Source organism: Hordeum vulgare, chromosome 2H (genome assembly GCF_904849725.1).
Source record: "Hordeum vulgare subsp. vulgare chromosome 2H, MorexV3_pseudomolecules_assembly, whole genome shotgun sequence".
In the NCBI taxonomy this organism is placed as follows: Eukaryota; Viridiplantae; Streptophyta; class Magnoliopsida; order Poales; family Poaceae; genus Hordeum; species Hordeum vulgare.
Window position 1 is genome coordinate 82,346,671 of NC_058519.1, and position 21,917 is coordinate 82,368,587.

General features: G+C 44.0%; 4 protein-coding genes and 2 non-coding genes across 6 annotated transcripts; 5 read left to right on the top strand and 1 right to left on the bottom strand.

Moving 5' to 3' along the window:
• The first annotated feature begins 2,734 nt into the window (after positions 1–2,734).
• LOC123429658 lies at positions 2,735–3,211 on the top strand. Its single transcript, XM_045113670.1, has one exon. It carries the CDS (start codon positions 2,735–2,737, stop codon positions 3,209–3,211), a length of 477 nt encoding a protein of 158 aa, XP_044969605.1.
• A 3,335-nt stretch (positions 3,212–6,546) lies between these two features.
• TRNAW-CCA lies at positions 6,547–6,618 on the top strand. Its single transcript has one exon. It is a non-coding gene; the product is annotated as a tRNA-Trp (tRNA).
• A 2,457-nt stretch (positions 6,619–9,075) lies between these two features.
• TRNAW-CCA lies at positions 9,076–9,147 on the top strand. Its single transcript has one exon. It is a non-coding gene; the product is annotated as a tRNA-Trp (tRNA).
• Positions 9,148–9,332: 185 nt separating this feature from the next.
• LOC123425203 (developmentally-regulated G-protein 3) lies at positions 9,333–14,162 on the top strand. The gene is made up of 10 exons (XM_045108877.1): positions 9,333–9,501; positions 10,662–10,715; positions 11,235–11,408; positions 11,511–11,582; positions 11,672–11,731; positions 12,437–12,546; positions 12,917–13,216; positions 13,310–13,501; positions 13,582–13,633; positions 13,712–14,162. Exons 1-10 carry the CDS (start codon positions 9,460–9,462, stop codon positions 13,760–13,762), a joined length of 1,107 nt encoding a protein of 368 aa, XP_044964812.1. The 5' UTR covers positions 9,333–9,459; the 3' UTR covers positions 13,763–14,162.
• Positions 14,163–16,475: 2,313 nt separating this feature from the next.
• Positions 16,476–19,657, top strand: LOC123425204 (very-long-chain aldehyde decarbonylase GL1-9). The gene is made up of 2 exons (XM_045108878.1): positions 16,476–17,128; positions 18,683–19,657. Exons 1-2 carry the CDS (start codon positions 16,889–16,891, stop codon positions 19,217–19,219), a joined length of 777 nt encoding a protein of 258 aa, XP_044964813.1. The 5' UTR covers positions 16,476–16,888; the 3' UTR covers positions 19,220–19,657.
• A 1,049-nt stretch (positions 19,658–20,706) lies between these two features.
• LOC123425205 lies at positions 20,707–21,575 on the bottom strand. The gene has a single exon (XM_045108879.1). The coding sequence runs from the start codon at positions 21,463–21,465 to the stop codon at positions 21,022–21,024; it is 444 nt and encodes a 147-aa protein (XP_044964814.1). The 5' UTR covers positions 21,466–21,575; the 3' UTR covers positions 20,707–21,021.
• Positions 21,576–21,917: the final 342 nt, after the last annotated feature.

Consider the following 21,917-nt stretch of genomic DNA (forward strand, 5'->3'; position numbering starts at 1 on the left):
TAACCTCCCGTAGAATTGTGTTAGACGCACCACTGTCCACTAAACAAATTTCCTCCTCCATTGGATTGTTTCTCGAAGTTTTATATAGAGTAAAATAATAAAATTCATTATTTATCCAATCTCATATCGAATTAACACATACACAACATACTATGTATGTCTGCTTACATATTATAATACATTATGTTTAAGGACATAATTATTACAATACCATATGTCTGAGGACATAATTATTTTACAACACACAATATAACTAAGGACATCATCACAATACTTATGACATGATTGGAAGATCAAAGAATATATCCATATATGTCATTAGTAGAAGTGAAATCCACCAATATGTCATCGACATTAAGTGGCGTCCTTCCTTTTGCTGAGCCTGATCTTGGTTCTCCATGTTGTCATGAACTCCGTTCAGATGAACGTCTTGAGAACTTTCAATCATTGGACCACTGAAGTGAGCTTCCTATTGGTTCCCTTAAGCCTTTTTGCCCTTGCCAATTGATTGTTGATACAGCATCACAAAATGCTTAGAAGTTGTACACTTCCTTGCATGATGAGTAGTACAACCACATGTGTAGCAAGCTTGAGAGCTGCCACCCTTATCATTTTTCTTAAAATGATTCTTACTCTTTTATACTCCATTATTATTCTAATTCTCATTGCGTCTCCACTTTCCTTTAAACTTCCTATGGTTCCTTTTGGGACCACGGGACTTTTGAGTATTCTGAGAATTAAAATGTGCTTCAGGCAGCGGCAGTGTTCCCGTTGGACGGGACATATTATTCTTATCGAGAATTTCATTGTGCTGTTTTGTCTGAAGGAGTGCATATATCAACTCAGAATGCTTCGTGTATTTCTGTTGACGATGTTGTTCAGCAAGAACCCTCATATTATGATGGAAAGTAGAGAGTGTATTTTCAATGAGATCCGCATCCGAAACTGCACTATTGCAGAATCTCAACTTAAAATTGATTTGATGCATGGCAAGTATTGTACGCTGCAACGGACTTAAAATCCTGGAAACGGATAAGTGTCCATTCTCTTTGCGCTTCAGGCAACATCACCGACCTTTGTTGATCATAACGCTCCTTTAAGGAGTTCTACAGTGATAGATGATTTTCCTCCATCATGTACTCTTCTTTCATAGCATGATCAAGGTGGTGTCGAATGAAGTGCAAACAAGCATACTTTGTCGTATCTGCGATAGCAGGAGTACCTTGAGTAGGTGTGGTTATAGTGCTGATTAGATTCCTGGCCATCAAGTTAATCTTGACATCCATGGCCTAGGTCAGATAATTTCTGCCATCAATGGCAACCTCAACAAATTCCTTCTTGGGTATGCCAGCCATACCATGCATATTAATTTACACTCATGAAATTAATTGTGTGTAAAATAAAATGTTTGATTCAAATATAAAGGTCTAGGAAAAGCCTAAACGACCCAATATATGACTTTCTACAAAAGATAATCACAATAAAATGGCGTAGATCTTTGTTTTGTAGAACACATAGAGATAATCACCACGAAGTGGCGTAGATACCTAGATGGCTATTTTCATGTTATAATATGTGTGCTTTCATTTTTTGCTTTGAGGTAATCACTACTAAGTAGTGTAGACATTATTCTTATGGTACTTTGCACAACCTTATGTTATATGAAACTCTTTGAAGGTAATCATCATTTGATGTAGACCTCACTGTTATGAACAAAGTATATATTGCTTTAAATGCAATCCATAAGATATGTGTAAAAACTAAAAGTAGTCATATAATTTTGAAGCATAATTAACATGTAGCAATTAAAAATTACATTCATACACATGTTGACATACATTAAGCAAATATTACATACTTATGTACAAAAACTGAATGCTAGAAGCTATTCAGAAAACAAAACAAATAATGGCAATATGCCAACACAGGCAGCCTACTACCCATGCCGATCACTTGTGCTTTTCGTTTTTTTTCTTCTGCTCGTACGCATGAGCCAGTGCCCAGTGGCTAGCGTGGTGGTCTCGTGCATGTCAAACAGTTTGTACACACCGCGCATGAGCTAGTTTGTACACACCGCGCATGAGCTAGTGCCCAGTGGTTAGCGTGGTGGGCTGGTGCATGTCAAAGAGCATGTACACACCGACACAGGAGGATAAGGGAGGCACGGAACGTATCGTTCCCATCCATAAGTCATCCCCGAGCCAGATCCAGCGCGAGCGGCGAGCTTTTTCACCAGCACCACCAACCTTCGCCACCGGTGGCTGCCTCACCGGCGCGAAGTAGACTGCCCCGGCACGGGGTCCTCCTCCTCCTCTAAAGAAGATCCTCCAGGGAGGTGTGTCCCTAGCGCGACGCCATTGGAGTGGCCATTGGCCAGCCCCAGATTCATCGGGCTCCACTCTCCTGGCCGACGGCCGGCGTGCTGCAACACGGCGCGCAACACTATGTGCCAGCGGCCGGGCGTCGACGGACCGGTGGAGCTGCTCGCCCCGTTGTCGAAGACGTCCCCGAGGACAGCAGTCCGCACGGGGAGGCGCAGCCCAAGACTAGCGCTTGACGACGAAGCACCAGCGGCTACAGCCTCATGTGTCGGCGTCGAAGACGGAAGACGCGGGGAGTCCGGTTGTGCGGGTTCCACGGGCAACACGGGCTCGGCTTCCTCCCCGACCGCGTAGTCCAGCGGTGGAGACCGTGGCGGAGTCATGCATGACCCCCATTAGTGCACCGGGCATGGATGTGGTGGTGGAGGAGCCGCAAGTTCCGGCTCAACGTTGACGGTGACGACGTCCATTGCTTCGTCCACGGGCTCCATTACTTTGTCCGCGTACAGGTTTGGAGCAGCCGGTCTGGCAAGAATCCAGGCCGGGAGCGGCGCCGCTGTAGGCATGACCGGTTCACGCAAAGCACCAGAAGACCAAGCACCGTCGCGACCTTGGGCGCCATGTCCAAGACGTGGTCCAGGGCGACGAAAACCGTTCCGACGGCCTCCAAACTGGCGAAGATCGCGGGCATTGCTGTTGTGGCGGCGAAGTCCGTCAACACCATGGCAACGACGACGGTTCTATCAACGTCGACCTCCGTCACGAACAAGGTGCGGGAAGAAGGATGGGAGACCACGAGTCATCCTCTTACCTTCTCCTTTCTTCCCTTCTACTTTGCTTTTTTCCCTGCGACTATCGACGGCGTAATCTTGCTCTTTCGACAGAGTTGAAATGCTGATAACGTATGAAAGTATGATTTAATCAAACTTCATCTATTTCATTAAGGATTACAGTTTATAAACAAGCAGAGGGACGCGACAGAAAGGACGCGTCCGTCGTGGGGGCGTGGGAGAACTGCCGCGTCGGTTGCGTGGCAACCGCACGAGCGGTTTGTACTAGGGAGGATTACCCTTAATTTGAGAATTTAATTAATCCTAACAGTTGTGTTACGTTTTTCATTTTTCCTTTGTTTGATGGGGCTAGTTCGTTTTTTTTTAGAATTCAATTGTGGGCTTCTTAGTTCGTGGCTTTGAACTTGTTTTACGTAGTGGTGTGTATTGCAGAGAAAAGGTAAAAAGACAATATATGTAACCTTTTTAGCTGGGTCTTGTTGTTCTAATATTTTTAAGCTAAAAAAAAGAAAACATAATACAATGACGGGCCCTACTAGAAAAAACACAAGTAATGCTAATAGAATATTTTAGAAATAATAATTTTAAAAAGAAAGAAAAAAAATCAAGTTGACACTAATTGCACCGATGTTGGGGCGGTTGCAACTGCGCACGTGTGTGTCGCATGCAATTCACACCCATGCGACTAGTAGGAAAAAATCAACCCACCTCAAATGTAGTCGATTTATGTCCATGTAGTTACGGTCGAATTACAACGTTTGCAATTACATATCTAGTGATGGATATGCAGCTGACCCGACAACTTTCTTGCCCATCCTAGTTACAACCCCGACAACTTCCTTTCCGACACTAGTTGCAATCGCTTTGTTCCCGGTGTAGTTGCAGATGGGTTAAAATGCTTGTGGTTTCATGTCTAGTGGTGTACATGCAACTTGCCTTGACAACTTCCCTTTTGTCCGCTTTGTGCCCGTGCATTTGCAATTGTGTTACAACGCTTGCAGATGCATGTCTAGTATTAAAGATGCAACTAGTTGCGACAATTTCCCTTTCGATCCCAATTATAATCGCTTTGTGCAGTTATAGTTGGGTTGCAATGCTTGAAGTTGCATGTCTAATGGTGGACATGCAACTGGCCCAAACAACTTTCCTTTCGACCTTAGTTGCAGTCACTTTGTGATTGTGCAGTTGCAACCGAGTTAGAACGCTTAAAGTTGCATGTCTAGTGATGGACATGCAACTGGCCCTAGCAACTCCACTTCCAACCCTAATTGCAAACATTTTGTGCCCGTGCAATTCTACTCAGGTTACAATGCTTGCAATTGCATTTCTACCGATGAACATGCAACTGGCCCTCACAACTCCCGTCTCGACCTTAGTTGCAGTCGAGTTGCAATGCTTGCAGTTTCATGTTTTATTTTGGACATCCAGCTGACCGAACAACCCTCTCTATACGCTAGTTAAAGACATTTTGTGCCCGTGTAGCTGAAGTTTTGTTTCAACATTTGCAGTTGCATGCCTAGTGGGGCACATGCAAATGGATCAAATAAACCTCCATACGCCTCTAGTTGCAGTTGGTTGGAGTCAAATTACAAGACTTACAATTGCATATCTAGTGATGAACATGCAATTGGTCCCCCCCCTCCCCCCCCCTCTTGAGGCCAGTTGCAATCACTTTGCACCTATTCAGTTGCAGTCGGGTTACAACAACTTGCAATTGCATGTTTAGTGGTGGGCATGCAACTCGCAACGACACCCCCCCCTCTAGGTCCCAGTTGCATTGGCTTTGTGCTAGTACAATTGCAATCGAGTTACAAGACTTGCGGTTGTACGTCTAATGATAATAAAATAAATAATAATTCATTCGGTTTACACACATGTGACATTGCATGCAATTGTGTGCATGTTACAACGTTTACAGTTGTGCCCGAGGCATGATGATTATAGTTGTTTGCATGTTGCAAGGCTTGTTGTTCTTAAGGTGTGACGCTTGCAGTTGTATACATGTCCTTAAAAATAGTAGGAAAACAAATGAACTTTTTAATAGACGAAGCATAGGAATAACAAGAAGAAATATTACAATATGAGAAATAAAAAACAAAAGGAGAAAGAGAAGAATGAGTAAAAATCTGAACTTGCATTTAAAAGAAATAGTAGAAGACCAAAATTTCAATGAAAAACAGGAAAACAAATCTAGAACCACTAATCGTCCCACTATACTGTAGTCGGAGGAGACAAAGCAATCGAGTGAACCACTACTCTCTTTGACGCGCTCTTCGATTCATGAATGGATGTATAGCTGTCATCCTCTTTGTGAGTGGAAAACATGAATAATAATAAGCATAAACGGAAAACATAAATAAAAGAAATAAGGGAATACAAATTAAATGTTAAAAAAATATCATAGTATATTAAAAATTAACAAATCTCATATGTGTAGAAATTAGTTTAAAAAAAGTGTGCATATTCCCTCGACACCAAAAAATTGGAGTAAAAAACTGAAAATAAATAAAGGAAGGTAAAATTGAAGTTAATAGGAATAAAAGATAAAAATAAATAAATAATAAAAAAACAACGAAACAACAAAAGAAAACAGAATGTAGAAGACAAAAACGTCAGCTCTTATTCTCTCCCGTGCAACCCTGTAGCCCAGGACCAAAAGAGATTCGTGAAGAACGACCCAAGCCCACAACAAAACCTATCAGGTGGTGCTCTCTCTTAGCTAGCCTGAGACAAAAAAAAAGCTAGCGTGAGACACCCCTAAAAAAGAAAAGCTAGTGTGAGACAAAAAAAAATGTACTCCCTCTGTCTCAAAATAAGCGACGCAAATTTAGTATTAAGTTAATATACATTTTGTACTAAAACAACAATATTTATTTTAAGACGAAGCGAGTACAAGCATAAATCTCAACACAGTAATCAAACAGTCAAGCTTGTGAATGAGACCAAACTATTTCTCATCTAGATGAGTTTTAGCAAAACCGTTTAAAAAATCATTATCAATTTGCTTTCTTTTACACATTTACCACTACCGTCAGTTGACCAACGATTGACTACGAAGCAGACAAAAACGTGTTAGTTTTTCCTCACACTGGCCACTCACGGTTGATTGGCATCCGCTGTGGTGCTAGTGCTACGGAAGAAACCTCCATCTTTTGACTTTTCGACGAACGCCACCAGCGACCAAGGATGCATCTCACTGAGGGACGAGCACTCGAGTAGTCGTATCAGCTGCTCCAGCAGGTCCGGTGGTCGACTGTCTCGGACGGGAGCCAGACACCGTGGCGGTCGGTTCGCCGGCAGACGCCAATCGGCGACAACGTTGCGCCGATCAGAAGTGTCAAACTGCCAATGACGCACATGGCTCGATGTTGGATCATGATTCTAGAGTTTAAACATTTGTATTTGTAGGTTGTAGAGTCAACGGTATAACAACCGGATCCGTGGCGCAATGGTAGCGCGTCTGACTCCAGATCAGAAGGTTGCGTGTTCGATTCACGTCGGGTTCAATACCCCGAACATATAATCCGGTCCTTTTTCTTATTATCTTTTTTTTTGTGTGTGGCCCTTGGCAAACCGTAACAGCAAACTGTCTTTTTTTTTATCTTCTTCACTTTTTTTTGGGGCATACTTTTTTGATGTGTGATCCTTGACAAACCGCAACAGCAAACCGTCTTTCTTTTTTATCTTCTCTACTTTTTTTGGGACATATTTTTATGTGCTAGAGCATCGCTAGCAGATTCCTTATAATGTCTAGACTCGTAAAATAATCGTCATTTTACGCGAAAAAAGCTGCCAGATCAGAAACCGTAACAGCAAACTGTCTTTTTTTTTTTATCTTCTTCACTTTTTTTTAGGGCATACTTTTTTGATGTGTGATCCTTGACAAACCGCAACAGCAAACCGTCTTTCTTTTTATCTTCTCTACTTTTTTTGGGACATATTTTTATGTGCTAGAGCATCTCTAGCAGATTCCTTATAATGTCTAGACTCGTAAAATAATCGTCATTTTACGCGAAAAAAGCTGCCAGATCAGAACCCGTATCGAAGTGTGACCTGTAATTTTTTTCGAGGGGCACTAAATACTTTTCCATCAAATTCGTAAAAATAAGAATTTTGAAGGCAACCCGAGGGCGATCTGTATACGCGAAAGACCGTTGGCAGGAGTCCAACTGCCATCGAAACCTTCATGGCTTGCTCCCGTTCTCCCGTCCTCGGCCGCTGCCCCCGCTGGTCGTCCACCCCGACCGTCGCGTCCGCTGACCGTCTGCCCTGGCCGCTCGTCTGTGGCTCTCCCGATGAAGAAGCTAGCTAGCTAGCTGAATCGATTCGATTCAAACGGCGCTAGCTAGCTAGCTAACTAAATCGATTCGATTCGAACGACGCTAGCTAGCTAGATAGCTCTAGCTGAATCGATTCGATTCCAACGGAGCTAGCTAGCTAGCTCTGGCTGAATCGATTCGAACGAGCTCTAGCTAGCTCTAGTCCACGTAGGAGTCCGGCCGCGCTTGTCCCGTTGCCGGCCGTCTGTCCGTCGATGGCTGTCCCGCGTCTTTCTTGTTCGTTCGTTTGACGGTGGCCATCCTGTCCTAGAGCATGTGTCGATTTTAAAATTGATGTGAGGAAGAGGACGACCAAAAAATGGGCTAAAAACGGTATGTTCAGAGAATATTCTTTTTTACGGGTTCATTTTACGGGGTGTGACTCTGCCCACGCCCGTGTCGACCCGCAAAGTCATTTCTCTGTGAACAGTAAACGCGTTTTGTGGATCGACGTTATACGAGGTCTGTTAGAGATGCTCTTAGGCCCTTGGCAAACCGCAACAGCAAACTCAGGCCCAACGCCTTGAATCCCGAGACTTTGGAGGACCATTTCGAGTAATCCCATGGCGCCGGTTGTCGTGGTTTCAAAATCATAAAATCATACACTTCCTTTGTGTGAAATTACTTTGTCCATAAATAAAATAAGCTGAATGTATATAAAACTAAAATACATCTAGATACATTCATTTGTATGATAAATATTTTTAAACGGAGAAAGTACATGTTTAAGCCCCTTGCGGTGGAGGTAAAAACTTAAGTCATGTCTGTGTGTGAACGATTCTTGCGTATGAATATGAGATTAAAATGGTTATGCGAACCCTTGGCTCAAAATCCCGGGCGGACTTACATAGAGTCGGCCATGCAACAATAATCGAAAAGAACAGCTAAGTAGAACAAACCAAATCTAATAGATTGATAAATTTTTGTTTGATTTGTTTGGTGCTTCGACAAACCAAACTAGAAATAACAGCTTCACATATATGAAAATATAAAGGAAAACATGAAATAAAACTCCGCAAAAAATGAACAACCCTGCTCACCTTAGATACATTCATTCGTATGACAAATATTTTTAAACGAAGAAAGTACATGTTTAAGCCCCTTGCAGTGGAGGTAAAAACTTAAGTCATGTTTTTGTATGAACGGTTCTTGCGTATGAATATGAGATTAAAATGGTTATGGGTTCAAAACCCCGGACATACTTACATAGAGTCGGCCATGCGACAACAACCGAAAAAAACAGCTAAGTAGAACAAACCAAATCTAATAGACTGATAATTTTTGGTTCGATTTGTTTGGTGCTTCGACAAATCAAACTATGGAATAACAGCTTCACATATATGAAAATATAAAGGAAAACATGAAATAAAACTCCGCAAAAAATGAACAACCCTGCTCACATTAGATACAGAAAAAAAACTAGCTAATTTGATTGAGCTATTTGTGTACACTTAGGCCGCGCTTGGTATCGGTGTATTTCAATACAGAGGTATTTAATCTACAGGTGTAATTTACCGGGCCAGTAGCGATTTCCGGCCGAAAGCGAAACCACGGCCGGAGGCGCGTATTGTTTACAGTTGTATTGCTAATAAAAACGATAATCCAATCATGACCTTAGACTTTAGTGTCGTACGTAACACAACCGGATCCGTGGCGCAATGGTAGCGCGTCTGACTCCAGATCAGAAGGTTGCGTGTTCGATTCACGTCGGGTTCAATGCCCCGAACATAATATCCGGTCTTTTTTTTCCTCAAATACTTTTGCCGTTTGGGCCCTTGGCGAGCGAAACAACAAACTGAGGCCCAACTCTTTTTTTTCTCCGGAGGCCCATTTCGCAGGTAAGCCCACGGAGAGTCGTGGCCCGCTCCGCCGCCTCCGAACCAAAACCCTCAGAAGCCACTTCGCGAACATTTTCCTCCTCCTCCTCTCCCCCGACCTCCCTTCCGCATCCACCCGAACGAAGCCGCGCCGGCGAAGAGCAGGCGAACCTTCCAGCACCCTCCGAGCCCCTCTCCGCGGCCCGCAGCCATGGCGACCGTCATGCAGAAGATCAAGGACATCGAGGACGAGGTACTTGCTTGCCCGTGGCCTCCAGCCCTCCGGTGACCCACCGCGACGGCGGATGGATTTGACGCTTGTTATTGCTACCGGTAGAGATGTACTCTGCGCGGGTTTTGCTCAGTTTCGAATTGAAATTCCACGATCCTGGTTCGCCGTGGCTCACTGCTTCGATTTGAGCTGTAGGCAGATTCGATTTGGGGCTATGTTAATTAGGTTTAGAAAAAAAAGTAGCTGGGGCTTAGTTTTTTTCCTTGTAGTGTCGATTTAGAACTGTTTGTTTTCAGCTCGCTTTGCTACATGTATCATATAGCGGTGGAGTGGAGCTGCGTCTAGCGGTTGCTACACTTGATTTGATAGGATGGATGCTAACCCAATACCCACAGATTCTAGACATATGCTTAGTTGGGGGCTAGTGAGGCTTTGGTGGCATTCGGTCTCCGTGGTGGTCTTCACTCTTTGGTTAGACACTGAAATGATATGGCTAAAAGATTCTTTGGATTGTGATGCATATTGTTGTTTCGTAATATATATAAGTTAATCAAATAGTGGGCTTTAGGTTGCTGATAGCTTTTTATCATCTGCCCAAGTAAGTGTGTGTGGAATGTTATCTGAGAAGGGGTGTTTGTTATGCTCACATGTCATGATCAAAGATGCTCGGAAACTGGTGCAGAGGATATTGAATTGGTTAGTTGTGATTTATACTAGAGTGTTGGGGTTCAATGGTAATTCACTTAGTTTACCTTCGTCTGCTTGTTCGTCATTTGATAGCTGTAACTGTTGAATTAGCTTGTTTATGGCTGTCAGAAGAAGCTGTTTTTTTTTGTTATTATTAGGACTCTACTATACGAGTACATAGAGTGCTCACCGGCATCTTGTATGTCATGGTGATGATATTGTCCAGGTGGTACTTAATTCAATACTAATATGCTTCTGAAGTGATATGATATGTTGGTGCTGTGGTTTGTGGTCAACATTTGACGACAATTAAATCGTTGTCAAGTAGGGAGACACAGAAAATGTTATTTATATATGCATAATGTTGAGCTGCTCTTAGTGCTCTTGAAGGACTGGACAAGTGAGCATGAACGTTTCATATAGTTAGCCAAATGCAAATTTATCCACTTTACGAACCCTGTGCTTATGTTTTTTGCTTCTCTTTCATGTGACAGATGTCAAAGACGCAGAAGAACAAAGCAACTGCACACCATCTTGGTCTTCTCAAGGTGATTTGAAGCCCCTATCTATTTATTTCAATTAAATGGGATCAATTCCATCATAGATCATGCTATTGTCTAGGAATCTGAAAAACTAGCTTACAGATAGTTTAGCCATTCACAAAAACTTATGCCTAAATGTTTGTGCTGCTGTTGCTACATATAACTTGCCTTACTTCATGTCCAACCATATGGCGGTGCTGTCAGTTTTAATGTCGATCATCAGCTTGACTGTGTAGATATTGACTTCATCAAATCCAATAGCATGGTCCCGTTGTTGTGGATGAACCTTGATGCATAATGGTTACATCTGGGCCTTGGCAATGCAATACTGTGGTTATATGCTGCACTATGTAAGAGCTTGCATGTAGTGCTGAGAAGTGCTTGAAATGGGGTCTCAGGCTCCATTCCCTCATCAAGCTGAATCATTTTATTCTTCTATAGGATTTGATAGTTATGAGCATGTTTTATGTTTAAGCTATTATTGCTACTTTTAGGAAGTTTTCGCTGAGCTATTCCTTTGGTCAGGCTAAACTTGCAAAATTACGGCGAGAGTTGCTCACTCCTACAACCAAAGGTGGTGGTGGTGCTGGTGAGGGGTTCGACGTGACAAAAAGTGGAGATGCACGTGTTGGTTTGGTGGGCTTTCCTTCGGTTGGGAAATCAACATTGTTGAACAAGCTGACCGGAACTTTCTCAGAGGTCTGGTCTTGCTGTACTAATGTTTTTTACACTTTTCTGGACTATAATGTTATTCAATACTGATAGTAACACATTCTTTCTGCTCCTTGTCTGGTTCAAAAGGTTGCGTCCTACGAGTTTACAACTTTAACATGCATTCCTGGAGTCATTATGTACAAAGGAGCTAAAGTGCAGGTATTCTTTTACTTTCAAAGAAAGCTACAAGTTGGCGTTTCTTGCTAGAGAATGTTTTTCTTTGTTTGTAATAGTCATTATTTATTCAGCTTCTAGATCTTCCGGGAATTATTGAAGGTGCTAAAGATGGAAAGGGTAGAGGGAGGCAGGTAATATGTCCAGCTTTAGCTCCATTTTTGCAGTGCAGTTAATATTCATGTACACATGGTTTCAACAAACATGTCAAGATGTATCATACATGAATAGTTACATTATTTACAAGTTCTCGTTGCACTGTTAGTTTAATATTTATGTGAACATTTGGAACTCATCTTTTGTGCAAATTATTTGAGCACCCACCTATTATAGAAATCATCTGTGGCAGCAGTATGTACAAAAATGCATTGCCACTCTCTCCTAATAATGTTTTTTATATTTAGGGGGGAAATGGGTATAGTGCACTTTATAAATCATGCTAATTGTCATTGTAGCAATTAATATTGCACTTTCACTTTCAAACTCATACTGTACATTGTTATACATATGGCCAGGAAGTTACTTGGATATTCTTTTACATCTTGTGAGATCGTAAGAATAAATTTCCTTTGTGTTGTACCTTTTCAAAGCCAGTTAATTTGTGGATTATTAAGTTTGCTACATGCTCTGCTTACCATCTTTCGAAATAATTTCAGCCAAAATTCATGCTTTTCAATACTGTAGAAGACTAAAAATTATTATACCATGAAGGGGTTTGCCACTGTGTTATAACTTGTGCACACTTTTTATTTTATTCGGGACACTTTATGCACACCATGGTCTAAGAATTTCCTGAATTATCCCCTGTTCTTATCTTCAATGATCGATACGATTTTCAGGTCATCAGCACAGCCAGGACATGTAATGTTATTCTGATTGTTCTTGACGCCATAAAACCCATAACTCACAAACGTCTCATTGAGAAGGAGCTTGAGGGATTTGGCATCCGGTAAGTCTATATATGTTGATACCATCTTGAGCACTTGTTGTCCTTCTCTTCCACGCTGAAATTGTTTGTCAGCAACCTAAATGGTTTTGTTTAGCTTTGTTGTGAATTTGGCATTATCCAGTTACATGAGTGGCAACCGTGTCCAGTGGGCATTGGCAATTCCAGATTCTGCATGTGATACTATTTGTCTTTGTAAGGCGTTTCTTTCTCAAACAGTCTTGTACTAAGGTGTTCCCATGGTGGGCCGTGTTATTCCCTTCTCTTCTTGGTTACCTGCTCAGTTTGTTTCCCATGAAATGATTTCATCTCTGAATGTCTTGGTTGTTGAGACAAGGTTGATGTTTAACCTGTATGAGCTTTCCTGTATTAGGTTGAACAAGACACCTCCCAATATGACATTCAGGAGAAAGGAAAAGGGTGGCATCAATTTTACATCAACAGTAGCGAACACACACTTGGACCTTGACACAGTAAAAGCAATCTGTAGTGAGTACAGGATTCATAATGCTGATGTCTCCCTGAGATTTGATGCAACAGCAGATGACCTTATAGATGTCATTGAGGGAAGTAGGATCTACATGCCTTGCATCTACGTCGTCAACAAAATTGACCAGATCACAGTTGAGGAGCTGGATATCTTGGACAAACTTCCCCATTACTGCCCAATCAGGTGAGTTTTTGCTTGTCTTGATATGTGTGTTTTCTCTTGTCAATTTTTCCTTGGCCACTAAAGCACTTTCTTCTGTCTGTTACCTGCTGACAGTGCGCATCTGGAATGGAACCTTGATGGACTTCTAGAGATGGTCTGGGAATACCTAGATTTGGTCAGGCTATACACAAAACCCAAAGGGCTGAACCCAGATTACGAGGATCCTGTCATCTTATCATCCAAGAGGAAAACAGTGGAAGACTTCTGCAACCAAATCCACAAGGACATGGCGAAACAGTTTAAATAGTGAGCACAGCACATCTCCTGGCTTATTTGCTTCCTTGTGATAATTAATCTGTGCGACTAATTGATCGGTGAACTTGCAGTGCGCTGGTGTGGGGTTCTAGCGTGAAGCACAAGCCTCAGAGAGTCGGCAAGGTATGCATGCATTCTTAAACCATGGTAATGTTACAGTGTTTGTGTCTTCCATAGCATTAATTTGCAATATGTCTGCAGGAGCATGAGCTTGAAGACGAGGATGTTGTTCAGATCATTAAGAAAATATAGCTATACACCTGGGGCGAGCAATGATTTTGTTTTGCAGATCAGGAAGAAGCTCTCAGCTATGGAACTTTTTGAGAAGCAGCTACCGTAGAACTCGCGTGTTTCTTTCACTAGTTCTGACGCCCATAGGTGGGCCGCTGTTTGCATAAAACCCGGTTTCCATCGAAAGACAGAATGTGGACAGTTTTTGTTTGAACTTGTGCCGAGTAGCCATATGTAATTGTGAGTCTTGCCACAACCGCCGAACACATGGAAAGATGCTTGTCTATCTTGAGAAGGTGATAAGATGGTTCTTATGACATTGCAAGTGTATCAGATCGGTTAGTTTATGTTTTCGTATCTCCTTAATGATGGGACTGCTCATTACCTTGTCATTTTGATGATGGAAAAACTTTGGAGAACATGGCATGTGTACGGATTGTGTGTATTTTTCTGTCGCTGGTGGTTGTCGATCTGAATTATCATCGTTAACCATCTGTCAACATCCTTGTGTATTATGTATCTATCCTGTAACGTGCGCGACCCTGACAAATCAGTGGTAGGAACATGTGACGGTGCCTTGTCAAATTGTGGTTGTACGCATGTTCGCGTATCTATGATTGGGACATGTAGATCTCCTTTCCGTTTGACGCTCCTTCCTTATTTACCTGTGAGAATGTGGCTTTATCTGTTGATGTTTTCCCGTGATCCCGGAGCGTCCACTACCAGGTCCATCTTTATTTACCTGTGACGTGAGAATGTGGCTTTATCTGTTGATGTTTCCTGTGATCTCGGAGCATCCACTACCAGGACCAGTTGATTTGACATGGAATGTCACCATTGATCCATCTCTAAATCGGTCAGACGCGTCACATCAGTTTCCATTTGACAGTACAAACAAGTAAGTTTCCTAGGAATCTCGTCCGGATCAGTTTACACGGTTCGATGTGGAACCTTTTTCTTTTTTAATTTGAAAATGACTCGAAAGTTCATGAGAAATATAAAACATCTTCATCAGAATAATAACCCCTTCATTTTTATATACAAGGCCGCAAACTCAGATTATAATTACTCGCTCCATCACAGTTTATAAGGCATGTACGTTTACCTAGGTCGTCAATTTAACTTATATAAAATATATTGATTAACATAAAAATTATATCATTAGAAAATAGAACATTTAAAGTTTTTAATGATATATTTTTTGTAATATATGTCTTTTATTAAGTTGGTCAAATTGACGACCTAGATACACGTGCCGGACTTATAAAATGAAACGGAAGGAAACTCAGCGGACGAAGTAACTCACTGTCATTATGGATGCATGCATGCAAGCATTAAATAAGTTGTTAGTACGAGAAAATATCATTAATTTTGTTTGTTGGTGGCCTTGTATAGATGCAAAATGTATATCTCATAAGAGCATGGTTAATAGTATAGCCACATGCTGGCTATAAGCCATCTTATAGCCCATCTTATAGCTAGTTTGTACACTACTTAGTTATAAAAGAGTACTACTTTTATCATATATGACCCATCTTTCATTCTCACAAAACACCTAGGAGTACGTGCTAGAGCCAGCTCTTCACGAAGAGCTCGCTTCGCTTCTCTCTCATCCAACTCAGCAAAAATATAGTATTTTAATCCTTACAGCCTGCTGACTGTACCTTATTGTACTTGCTCTAATGACCTTGCATAAGTAAATGGAAGGAGTAAAAATTACAACCACACAATGATCCATGTCGCCGTCAGAATGAGCTGTAGAAGAGCCGCTCTAATGCTGCAGCCAACCTGACTTTGTCGATCACACCCTAAAAGTCTCCATACACGTGCCTTATATACAAACCAACATCCTGCAACTGTTGTTGTCACCGTTGAACCTTTGGATCAATCTTAAGTATTGTACGACAAATCTTGCCATCGTGTACGCACACCGAGAACCCCTAAGCTCGCCACTTTGAGAAGCTGACACGAATTTATGATGGAGCTCCATCTAGTGCTGATGGATGAAATTAAAGAAGATCTCGAAACTCCAAGAAGCTGGCATGAATTTACGTCGGAGCTCCGTTTAACGTTGATTGATGAAATTGAAAAAAATTGTGGAACTTGTAGAATCTAACATGATTTTACGTCGAAGCTCCGCCTAATGCCGACGAATGAAATTGAGAAAGAATGTGGAACTCCTAGAAGCTTGCACGAATTTATGCCGAAGCTCCGCCTGATGCCGACAGATGAAATTAAGAAAGATCAAAGACCAAAAAACTAATTTAAAGAAGGAGCGTCCTCATCCGTCCAAGCGCCGCCCACAAAGGCTTAAACCTTAACCTATCTATCAGCCGAGCCGACCGTCGGAGCGACATACAAAAGACTTTCCCCTAGTCGCCATACAGGAGGGGAAAGAAAGACATGTTGCATTGCATAGATGGAGGAAATCAACCGTGAAACCTCTTCCCTTTGATGTGGCAGACGCGGACTCACATGGTTTTTAGATGGACAAGTTCATATCATACATTATGCATTTTTATTTCCAGTGATGATAGAAACGACACGATGCTGCTGCTGCTGCATGTGAGGGTCAGAATGGGAAACATCCTGAATCGCCTCTTAGCGCTGTCAGACAAGCCTAGACCCGAGGTCTCCTCTTGGGCGCCTACCACAGTACTTTGTTCCGAGAAGATCCATCCACATGTTGATCTCGATTAATTCCCATTAATTAATCGTTGGACAGTACGTACGTACCCCACGTGCAATAATTTTCTTGACGAGGAGGAGGAGGAGGAGACGGCGTCATCTTCTCTTCCCTCCTGTCATCCGGTCTCCTACTCCTTTTCGATTCTTCCGCTAATCATCAGCCGATCCTTCCCCCCCTCCCCCCTCTCCTCCGTGTTCCCTGCGCAATCCGTGCCCTCCTCGGCCCTGCCATTTCGTCTCGGCCCCGTGGAACCCTCCTCAATCCGTACCTGTTTCCTAGATCCGCGTGGAGGCGGCGAGAGGCCGAGTCCGTCAGGACTCAGGAGGGCGCGCGCGCCCCCGCCGTCAAAATCCAATCTTGGCGGCGGCTGGCTCCGCGTGGTCTTCTTCTTCTTCTTCTTCTTCCCGCGTCCTGTTGCGGGCGATAAGGGAAAGAGGAGGAGGAGGAGGAGGAGGAGGATGGTGCCGTGGGAAGGCTACGCGAGCGACGAGACGATGGGCACCTTCGCCCCCATCCTGCTCTACTGGGTCTACGCCGGCGGCTACCAGCTCGTCCTGCACCGCCGCCCGCTCCAGCGCTACAGGCTCCACACAAGGGCAGAGGAGGAGGACAAGAACCTCGTCACCCTCCCCGCGGTCGTGCGTGGGGTGCTCCTGCAGCAGCTCGTGCAGGCCATCGTCGCCATGATCCTCTTCATGGTAAGCCTACTATCCCCGCCGCATTGCTGCTCTCGTTTCTTCAGTGACTTACGCTGCCATGGATATTATGAACAAAAAAAAAAGCCGAGCTAATCACTAATTCCTCACATTTTGGCTTGTGCTGCCATGTACTCCCTCCGTTCCTAAATATAAGTTTTTCTAGAGTTTCAACTAATGAACTACATATGGATGTATATAGACATACTTTAAAGTATAGATTCATTCATTTTGCTTCGTGTGTAGCCACCTAGTAAAATATTTTAAAAGACTTATATTTAGGCACCGAGGGAGTATACATTAGGTTGCTACCATCACTATATGAATATTTAATTACTCAAAAATATTCTGATGAAAAGTTACTCAAAAACTTTAATGGAAAACCTTCAGAACGGGCGTCGTCGAGCTCTTATCTTTCTGGTGATAGTGATAGTTCTTTCGAGTTAGGCCAGGAAAAATAATATGACGTGTTTTACTCCCTCTATACCTAAATACTTGTAGTTAGGGAGAACTAGAGGGAGAGCCTGGACACGTAAAAATTGACACGATTTACATAATTACTGCGCAGCTAAAAGTCGGAGGCAGTTTCTTAACATTTTTCACATAGCCACTTCATTTGGTAAAGATTATTACTGCTGTCCTTGATACAATGAATGTATATGTTCATTGTCTGCTATTCTTCGCTCTGTGTGGATTTACATTTCTAACGATCTCAAATAGAGTCCTTTTTCTGGCTAACTAGTTAATTTTTGGAGAAATTGTCTGTAGTTGAATTATGATTGCTTAAATACCTACCACCTATCCATCGATTGGCTTCGCCTGATTTAACATCTCTGTTTTAAGAACATTTCGCTCTCAAAAGCTCTGCTCAATCTGGCTTCTATCCAGCCATAATGCCATGTAACATTGTCTTACAGAGTGAAACTTATAACCCATCCATTGACCGATGAATGCGGCTAATCATTGTCTCCTAAAAGATGTCATATTTACCGAATGTGGTATACCAGTCCATAATTTCTCAAAATTAGCATTACTCTTCACTGGCCTAATTCACTAAAGTTCACATTATTCATCAAGTAAGAACAGCAGCTCGTAAACTCCGAAGGAGTAACACGTCAGCACATCACCGCGTTTGTATGCAATCTGCTCAGAAAGGTATTTCCTTCTAGATGATTTTACCTGCATCCAACGAATGAATGGACCATCGCTTATAAACATTGCATGCTTGCAGAATTAAAAGCAAACTTGGTTCAGATGGCTTGAAATTACTGAAAATAAAGTCGCAGCATTGATATTATCCTAAAGATTCAGGCAGGCTTTCATTCACTTTAGTTATCTGTACTGTCCTGAAGATTACTAATCACAAAGAAAAGCAAGGCAATTGTTTGTCGATGGTCCCAACAATAAAACGGATGTATGCTTGCTGGTCTGTTTATGTTGCATATGTCCGGTTGATGAGGCCTTTCAATAGGCGTCCCTTTTTTATTCAGTTTTCTTAGTGGACAAACTAATTCATCGTTTAACCTATCTAACCCGATTCTGTGGGATTATTTGCAGATTACTTCAGATAGTTCAACTGTTCTAGTCCAACCATCTATGGTGGTTCAGTCGTTTCAGTTCTTGGTTGCAATGCTGGTGATGGACACCTGGCAATATTTTGTGCACCGCTACATGCATCAGAACAAATTCCTCTACCGACATATCCACTCACAACATCACCGGCTGATCGTTCCTTACGCTATCGGGGCTCTCTACAACCACCCACTGGAGGGGCTCCTTCTGGACACTTTAGGGGGTGCTATGTCCTTCTTGGTCTCCGGTATGACGCCGAGGACTGCCGTATTCTTCTTCTGTTTCGCTGTGCTCAAGACGGTCGATGATCACTGCGGACTTTGGTTGCCATATAACATTTTCCAGCACCTGTTCCAAAATAACACGGCGTACCATGATATCCACCATCAGCTCCAAGGCACGAAGTACAATTACTCTCAGCCGTTCTTCTCCATATGGGACAGAATCCTAGGAACCCACATGGCCTACGACCTAGTGAGCCGCAAGGAAGGGGGGCTCGAAGCCAGGCCATTGCGAGACTAGCTTGAAACTCATCGAAGTGTATAGAACTCCGGTGACTCAGCGGGATATACGATGCTGTTTCACTTCCCATCGTGTGATTGGTAGCTCACAGGAGCCATCTAACTTCTTGTAAGATGATGAAGGTATCCCAGTACTCCCGGTTTCTTGTGCAAGGCCGCCGTTTGATTACATCGCTGTGCAGATAGTGTATTCGAAAATCAGTCACGCTTCTGTATGTATCCAATTATTTATGTAGCTGAATCTTTGGGCATGACTATGACATTCGGACCCGTATTTGGCTACCACTGTATAGTTTCTGTCTGATTAATCACATATCAATCAGGTTTGATGGTATTCATTATGCGCCCATTGTTGAGATGTATGTAATCTTGATGAGAATTCAGGTCCAGTCTGTTACATGTTTTAGAAATAGAAATCATGAAAGAAATGGGGGAAAAAGAATCCTGTTTGTATGGTTCTTCAGTTTTGGCCATCTCGGAGTTTTATTGCCTGTTGGGGATAAGACACCTCTTTCAGAGAAGTATGAGACTGGCCATGGCTGTGGTTCGCCCTTGCCTGGAACGCCTCTGGTTTGCTGCTGACGAAACCGGATCGCTGGCCATGCCGACGCCGGTAGGCGGGTGTCGGGTTCCTTTCACGTAGCAGCAGATGAAGCCGCCTGGGAAGCCATGGCACTCCATGTCGAGGGCGTTGAACTTGGGATGGAGGCGAACCAACGACTTGGCGACACGCGCGGCTGGGACCGTTTTGGCATGTTGGATTATTATTAGCTCGCGCATCGGCGTCGTAAGGTGGCTGTTGGGTGAGCTGCTGATCCGTAGAGACGAAGGGATGGCGACGAGGCCTGCCGTATATGTAATGCTGGTTCCGTGGAAGATCAACCACGCAGGCTTAACGTATATAGTTTCAGGCAGCGACCGATCTCTCGTCGCATCCGGTGGCTGTCGCGTCTCGTGTCGCCTCAACGGATGTAACGCCTGCATTCTGTTTGATTTGGTTGGGGCCTAGAGGCGACTGCTCCAATCCATCCCAGATATATGTACGGCTCGGCGACACTGACCCGGGAACAACAAATTTCGCCCCCGCGCGCCGGCCGGGGACGGGGAGGCTACCGGCGGCGAGGGAGTGCCGGCGCCGTGCTGGTGGGCGGGACACCTTGGCATCTGGGGTGCTCCGGCTGGCCGACACCGTCTGTGTGTCGGTCATCCATGTGGCCTCCTGGCCACACTGATCATTGACAGTGAGGCCATCCACGACTAAGAGCATCTCCAACAGCGTGCATCAAATTGGACACGGGTTACGCTTCACGGTTGTTGCCACGTCCGGTCCATCCACTCGTCGTGCTCAGAAATCCGTCACCACCGCGGGTGTTGCGGTTCTACCTACGCGACGGCCAAAAGTAGCAGGCGAGCAAGGGAATCTGCAGTGGATGTGCCATTGCCATGCCAGCCAGGTGTCCCACCATGTGTTTGTTTTGTAAGCAATTGTTTCTTCCATCATCAGATTATTTATAAAACCTCATAATAAGCTTACATACATTACATAAAGTAATTAACCGTGTTCCACGGTTGTTCGCGCTATGAACCTGCATGATCCAGTTGAATCGATCCACTCATCCACAGACACATGTGTGGATCATGCATCCCTAGCTAGCAGCTTAATTAGTGTACCAGTGGATGATCGAATTACTACGCGGAGTAGCGGTACATGCTATGGTGTACGGAGTACGCGCGTAATACGTTACGATGAGAATCATCACCAGTAAACGGATCAAGTTTATAGCTTTGAACAAGCTTGACTAGCTAGCGCTTGAGCTTGAACCCGTGGCCATCGTGACGGTGGTCCTCTTCGTCGTCGTCCTCCTCCGAGTAGAACTCGACGATCTCCGACAGGTCGTCGGCGGCCGAGCCGTCGGTGGCGGCCAGCCAGAGCAGGTGCTCGAACAGCAGCGCGTCCACGGCCACGGCCACCGCGCCAGCCGCCGTGCGCCGCCCCGCCGCGGCCACCAACCTTCGCACTGGCTCGGCCTCCAGCACCGCCGGGTCCACGTGGAACACGCTCCTCGCCTTCGCCGTCGTGCCGACCTCCACCCTCACGACGTCGACGATGGACGCCGACTCGAGGCGCCGGTACCCGCCGCCGTGGCCGCGGCGGGAGGCGGCGGAGCGGAGGAAGGTGTAGCAGCCGGCGGCGGAGGGCCGCGGCGACGGGGCCTCCTCGTCGGCGAGCGCGCCGTGGTGAGGCATTGTTGCCGGGTTTCTTGCCCTTGGGCCTGCTGGAACTGGGCAACAAGCCGGAAATAACCTGGCGCTGGCGGCCGGCCGGAGGCAAAGTGTTTGTATGGCTTCCGTGAGTGGGAGAGCGTTGCATTGCGTTGCGTTGCGTGGTGGAAGTCCTTTTATGTTGGACGGAGGGTTTGGAACTAACGGTCGGGTTTCATCCGGATCACGAAAGATGGCTATTGCGTTTACTTTTGGTTTTTCTTTCGTTTTCTCTCTCTCTCTCGAGATCGACATGGAATCGTTGTTTTGTTGCTGATAAACTGATATGATCGGCCACCTAGAAACCTGCTTGATGTGACGATGGCTTCATATGTAGGATGTTCTATCGCCTTACTTACTTCTAGGGTAGGATGATTTTTGGCCCTGTGAAGCGATGAATAAGAAACAATTTTTATCTTGATTTACATTATTGAAAG

Coding starts and splice junctions, on each gene's coding strand:
- LOC123429658 (XM_045113670.1), top strand. CDS start 2,735: ATGTGGTGGTGGAGGAGCCGCAAGTTCCGGCTCAACGTTGACGGTGAC.
- LOC123425203 (XM_045108877.1), top strand. CDS start 9,460: ATGGCGACCGTCATGCAGAAGATCAAGGACATCGAGGACGAG. Junction 11,732..12,436: donor GAAAGGGTAGAGGGAGGCAG/GTAATATGTCCA, acceptor TACGATTTTCAG/GTCATCAGCACAGCCAGGAC. Junction 13,502..13,581: donor ATGGCGAAACAGTTTAAATA/GTGAGCACAGCA, acceptor GTGAACTTGCAG/TGCGCTGGTGTGGGGTTCTA.
- LOC123425204 (XM_045108878.1), top strand. CDS start 16,889: ATGGTGCCGTGGGAAGGCTACGCGAGCGACGAGACGATGGGCACCTTC. Junction 17,129..18,682: donor TCGCCATGATCCTCTTCATG/GTAAGCCTACTA, acceptor GATTATTTGCAG/ATTACTTCAGATAGTTCAAC.
- LOC123425205 (XM_045108879.1), bottom strand. CDS start 21,465: ATGCCTCACCACGGCGCGCTCGCCGACGAGGAGGCCCCGTCGCCGCGG.